At 47.6% G+C, this 6,000-nt stretch overlaps 1 protein-coding gene across 5 annotated transcripts in view; it reads right to left on the reverse strand.

Annotated features, from left to right (window-relative positions):
• Positions 1-6,000, reverse strand: part of ABR (ABR activator of RhoGEF and GTPase) — a 300,539-nt gene that overhangs the window by 9,716 nt on the left and 284,823 nt on the right. For all 5 annotated transcript variants that reach the window (XM_069089720.1, XM_069089721.1, XM_069089723.1 and 2 more), the window contains 3 exons: positions 4,600-4,659; positions 4,151-4,260; positions 2,482-2,621 (listed from right to left, as the gene is read on the reverse strand). In XM_069089720.1, the coding sequence (XP_068945821.1) occupies positions 2,482-2,621; positions 4,151-4,260; positions 4,600-4,659 (310 nt within the window). The remainder of the gene's footprint in view (positions 1-2,481; positions 2,622-4,150; positions 4,261-4,599; positions 4,660-6,000) is intronic.

Consider the following 6,000-nt stretch of genomic DNA (forward strand, 5'->3'; position numbering starts at 1 on the left):
GCCATCCCCGATAAGGGTTCCTCTGGTCTCTATTTCAAGACTTCCAGGAATGGCAAGCACATGGCCTACCAATTTTGGAGAACTGTAATCATTAGAGTTTTCCCTTATCCTGCCTAAAATACACCTTTGCAGAGCCAGCAAAATCCCTCCACCTTCTCCCCCCCCCTCCCCCCCGCCAAAGAATGCATATGTTGTTTGATCTCCTGTTACCATTTTTTTTTCCTTTGGCCAAAACCTGCAGTTTCTACCCACTGATCAAATTTCCCTCTCTAGGGCCAAGAAGAATAAGTCGAATCCTGTCTCCCATAGAACACCCTACTTATGAACACACACACACACACACCTTGGCAGCTTTTCACATTCTCTCCCTCCTGTCTTAGGGCCCCGGGATTTCAGACCAGTTCCCTCTTCCCCTAGAGGTCAGAGGTACCATACTTCCCTATTCTATTCATGCTGTGCTAAGAAAACTGTCAGAAGGATCTTTCCTGCCAGGGGCCATCAACATGGGGGTTGGCTACAAGCTGGCATGAAGGGCCTTCCTGGTAAATGGTTTCTTTCCTCAGACAGGCCTCTGATAAAGGATCATGGACGGAGAGCTAGAAGGGACCTCAGAGGCCTACTACTCCAACCTGCCATTTTATAGATGAGGAAACCTAGGCTGGGAGATGCTAGGCAACTCTGAGGCCAGGCTTGAAAGCCAGCCTTGCCCTAGGCAGCTGTGGGCATAAGGCAGAATGTGAGACTTGGCAGGCATGAAGACCTGAGTTCAAAATCCTGCCTCAGACATTTTACTAGCTGTGATCCTGGGCAAATCCCAACCTTCCACAGTCTCGGTTTCCATGTCTGTACATGAGATCATAATAGTACCTACCTCCCAGGATTATTGTGAAGATCAAATGAGATCATGTTTGTAAAAAGCAGATTGTAAATCTTAAAGTCCTATATAAATGTTAGCTGTTATTATTGTTATTACACTATTTCCTATGTTATGCTGTCTCTCCAATATCCCTGTTAAAGATAAGGCAGGGCCAAGACAAATCCATAGAGGAAGCTGTGATTTGGCCCTTTCTGGAGAAGCTTGGGACTCATTGAGTCCCTACTCAGCCATGACAGGGGAGGGGGTACTATGCCCTGGGCTGCAATCTGGTTTGCTTTGGTCATGACTCTCTTATGTGAAGAGTGGAAAAGGGGATGGGGGAGAGAGAAAAGTCAATTCCATAATCCAGAGCTCTGGAGCCATGTTAATACTGTACAGAAGGCTCTGTCCTCACTGACAGTCTCAGTTAAGCCCCTCTCTGGAAAGCTCGGCACATTTTTTACACCTAAAATCATGTTCAACCAAGCCTCCGTTTTCAGGCCACAAAGAGAAATCTGGGCCAGGAACAATCAGCTTTGTGCCAGTATCTCCCTCAGCCTCCTGGCCCCATCCTGCCCCCTCCATTCTCCCAATCTTTCTCTCCCTACCTACTCTCATTGCCCTCCCCCCTCTCCCCAAAGGATGTCATCTTCTGTGCCTGCCAAGGGCCACCCATCAGGGCCTCTGCCTCTCCTGGGGTGGGGGTGGGGTAGAGGGAAAGGGCCAGGGAGAAGGTTCAGGCTGATTCTTCAGGAGCTGTCCAGCTCAGCCTCTAAGGGACTGGCCTGGTCTGCCTAAACCAGCTTGGCTTTCCCAGCAGGCAGGCAGGCAGCCAGTCCATACCAAGTACTAAGTACCAATAAGAAGACACAGTCCTAGGCTCATCACTACAGGATCATATGAATGAAACCAAAGGCCCTGGTCCAACCTTTGAGAGTCTTCTGGGCTTAAAAGAGAAGGTAGGATAAATATCATAGGATAAAGACCGATTTTATTGGTGCAGAGATTTCCTGGGTGAGGAAATTACTTTCCCCAAAACAAGTTGGCCCCTTCTGTGCAACTAACAGTTTTAGAGACTCTTAACCTCGTCTTGAACTTTGAAACAATGTATATTTTGATGCATTTGCTTCATTGTAATTGGTTTCCTTTATAATCCTATACATTTTAGGCTTTTAAAAAACATTTATCTGAGTAGCCCATAGGCTTTAGCAGATTGCCCAAGGAGGTCATAAGATGAAAATGAACAACCTGTCTCTGGGGTTACCTAGAACACTGGGCAGTGAAGCAATTCACCCAGGGCCCACAGTGCCTCTCAAACTCTACTGAGAAAGACCTCAGGAGCCTGGCATCCAGAAGCCGAGAAGTGTGAGATCAGGGCTTTTGAATGTCTCCACTGAGTACTCTGGGAATGAGCACGGGAGTCAATTTCCAAGATGTAAACTGTAAATTTCAGCTTTGTCAGATCCAAGGCTCCCCTCTACCTGCAAGTCTAGGCAAGCTTGGGGAGAACACCTGAGAGCCAGACAAGAAAGAGTGGAAGTCCCACCCTTTGCATCCCCTCTCAGGCAGTGTGCCCCATTCCCCGCCCTCCTCTTCCCAGGTCCTAGGGCTCCCCTGGGACTCACTGGCATCAAAGACAGCCTTCAGTGCCTGGATGTCAGTGGCCACCCCTGAAATCCGGTAGATGCCGATTTCCTCAATGCCTCTTTTCTCCACCTCCTCCACACACTGCCGGACGATGTAGGGTACCTTGGAGCGCTCTCGCCTGTGGAGGCAGGAGTGGGCAGCACGGTGACTACCTTTGCCGTGATAGCAGTCACCTCCCCTTACCTCCCACTCATGTCTTCATTCCCCAGCCTTGGGTAGTCATGGCTGCTTGGAATGGGGAAGGGGGAAAGAGGGAGGGAGAACAACAGAAAATACCCACAGGGCTTGCTGTGCCAGTAGAGGGCTGGAAAAGGGGGTGGGGGTGTCAGATCAAGGTACACAGCATATCTGTTCTCTTTTCCCGGATTGATACCAAGATAAGGGTCAAGTACAAAATGTTGGGTTTCATAAGAGGGAGGCAGATTAAACAGGAGTACAAAGGGATGAAGGAGGGAAGAGGATTTTCCTTTGGGAAAACCTTCAGGAGTTTCAGTGAGGACAAACCACCCTGGGGGGCTCTCCTCCTACAGGAGAATGAGGTATCTGTTTCTAGGGAAGAGCTTTAGTTCCCAGTCACAAAGACTCCTTTCTGAGATAAGACACAAGCTGGGCCAAAGCGTGCCCCACCCTTCTCCCAACACGTCCCAAGATTATAGGATCCCAGAGGCAGAGCTCAGAGGGACCTCAGAGGCTGGCAAGCCCCACGCTCTTCATCCTCCAGATGAAGTAACAGAGGCCCGCAGAGGTAAGTGATTGTCCCAAGTCACACAGGGAGTACAAGAGGAAGGCAGGATGTGAACCCAGGGAACTCTGTAATCTAAAACGAGATTTCCTGTCCTAAACTGCCTTTTCCTGGAAGATGTTGCCTTGCCAATTCAGGGCAGTAGAATCTCATCTGCCCCAGGGGGAGAGGGGTCAGAGGAAGGATGAAGTAGCCAGCTTCTGAATTAATCAATCAATCATCATTTGTTAAGGAGCTGTGCTAAGCACTAGAATCAGAGCATTTCAGAACTGGAACCCATCTTAGAGATCACTTAGTCCAGCCATTCCTTCTCCTTCACTTTACAGAGGAAGAAACTGAGGCCCAGGCTATAGCACCATGGCTAAAATGTCAGGATGACATCTTCCTGAGTTCAAATCTGGCCTCAGACACTCATTGGCTGTGTGTCTCTGGTCAAGTCACTTAACCCTGTTTTCCTTAGTTTCCTCATCTGTAAAATGAGCTGGAGGAGGAAATGGCAAATCTTCGCCAAGAAAACCCCAAAAGGGTTTTTAGTAGATTTTTTTGGTATTTATTTTAGTTTTCAACATTCATTTCCACAAGATTTTAAGTTCCAAAATTTCTCCCCATCTCTTCCCTACCCCTCACCCCAAGATAGTAAGCATACTGATCACCCCTTCCCCCAGTCTGCCCTCTCTTCTATCCCCCCATCCTCCCTTCCCCCTTACTTTCTTGTAGGACAAGATGGATTTCTTTACCCCCCAAATGGGGTTTTGAGTGGGGATCTGAACCTAGAATGTTGCCTTTCCAGTGGAGGGCTCTTTTATTCCACCCCCTGGGGACGTGTGGATTTGGCAGGGAGCAGAGGGGCCTGGGGCACTTGGATTGATGGCCTGGGGAATACAAGTTCCAGGAATGGCACATACTTTGTCACGACGCTGATCTTCACCCCAAACACTCCTGTCTGCTTTTTAGACGGGGTCCTCTTCAGGCTCATGTCTCGGCTGGTGAATTTCATGGAGAACTCTACCTTGATCTGCATCGAGGAAAAGGCCAAGTTGGGGCAGGGTTGGGACAAAGGATAGTCAATGCCCTGGAAATGCCACCAAGACACATGGTGATGTTGGAGACCCCAACAAGGGGGTCTCCAACAAGGTCACGGACACAAAGGGATCAAGCTGTGGGAAGGCAGGGCAGTCCAGTTGTTATGTGGGCTGCCTCCATCATGGGCAAGGCTAACCCAAGGAAAACTCTGAAATGCCCCTGAAAAATGCTCTGAAAAAAAGACAGAGCTTCCCTGACTGGAAGCCAGGGAGTGACAACAGGGAGGCCCACCATGCCAAGATGGGATCCCCTCTAGCACCAGCGTCCTTACCCCATTCATCTCGATCACGTCCATGTGCCAATTCTTTGTCTGCACGGTCTGTGGGTCCAGCTGCAGAAACAGAGGAGATGAGGAAGGTTACGTGTGGCACAGCCTCCACCAGAGGCAGAGGAAGACGCCTCTCCACCAGACACCGGTACACGTTAAGCAGATTTTTCAGCCTCCCCACTTGACTGTAAGCTCCTTGTGGGGAGACTGACCTGAACTTTTTGTGCAGCCCAAACAGTGCCTCACACAGCATGGAGCACAGAACGGACACACAATAAATATTTGTTATGCCCAGGAATAAATGGATGAGTCTCAGTTGGACAGCCACATGTGGGAGCCTTTGACGGGCATGGGGGGTGGGTGGGGATTGTGAGGAAAAAGAAAGATAGGGAGAACTGATTACCCAACAAGCTGGTGCTGAGGACACACAGAAAACAGTCTCTGCCCTCAGAGAGCTTACCTTCTAGTGGGAAACACCAAGTTATAGATAGAAGCATACACTAACCACTTACTAGAAGTGCCGGACACTAAGCTAAGCCCTGGGGATTAAAAAGAAAGGCAAAAACAGGATTCCTGCTCTCAAGAAGAGAAGCAGCAGTCAATAGCTACATACATACAAGATACAGACAATGGAAATGGAAGGGAATCCCAAAGAAATGCAAAATAAGTGGGGTGATGGGAGAGGCACTAGCATCTGGGAGAATCGGGAAAGACCTCGTGTAGGAGGGAGAAACTGTACTGAACCTTGAAGGAAACTAGAGGTGCTAAAAGGTGAAGAAGGATGGTGTTCCAGGCATGTCTCTGGCATCTCTGTGCAAAGGTGTGGAGATGGGAGATGGGATGCTGTAACAGAACACCACATACAGATCTTAAGTAACCCAGTCACAGAAAAAGAAATGGAGCTAGTTGTAAAGGAACTACCAAAGGGAAGAAAAAATCTGTTATGGATGAATTTACAGGAGAATAACTTGTAGAGGGCTTTCTTTCTCAATGTGTCTATACAAATTATTCTCAATACTTGAAGAAGAAAGCACTCTACCAAGCTCCCTTTTATGGGACAAATAGAATCCTAATACTTAAACCAGGGAGCAGAAAAACAAAAAGAACTATAAACCAATATTTTCCTCAATGGATACACATTCAAAATTTTTAAATGAAATCCTGTCAAACGGACTATCCGAGAAGTTGTTCATTCCGATTGCAGTGGATTTATGCCAGGGAGGCCAGGTTGGTTTAACAACAGGAAAACAGTGAACATAATATTTTTTGAAAAATGAATATCCAAAATTACACAATCATCTCACTAGACAAAGAAAATGCCTTTCACACAGTATAAAACTCATTCATGCTAAAAAAAAAAATCCTACAAACTACAGGCATAAAAGGAATCTTTTTTTTTTTTTT

This window comes from Petaurus breviceps, unplaced genomic scaffold (assembly GCF_028583685.1).
Source record: "Petaurus breviceps papuanus isolate PSGF00001 unplaced genomic scaffold, PetGlider_PUasm1.0 186, whole genome shotgun sequence".
Lineage (NCBI taxonomy): Eukaryota > Metazoa > Chordata > Mammalia > Diprotodontia > Petauridae > Petaurus > Petaurus breviceps.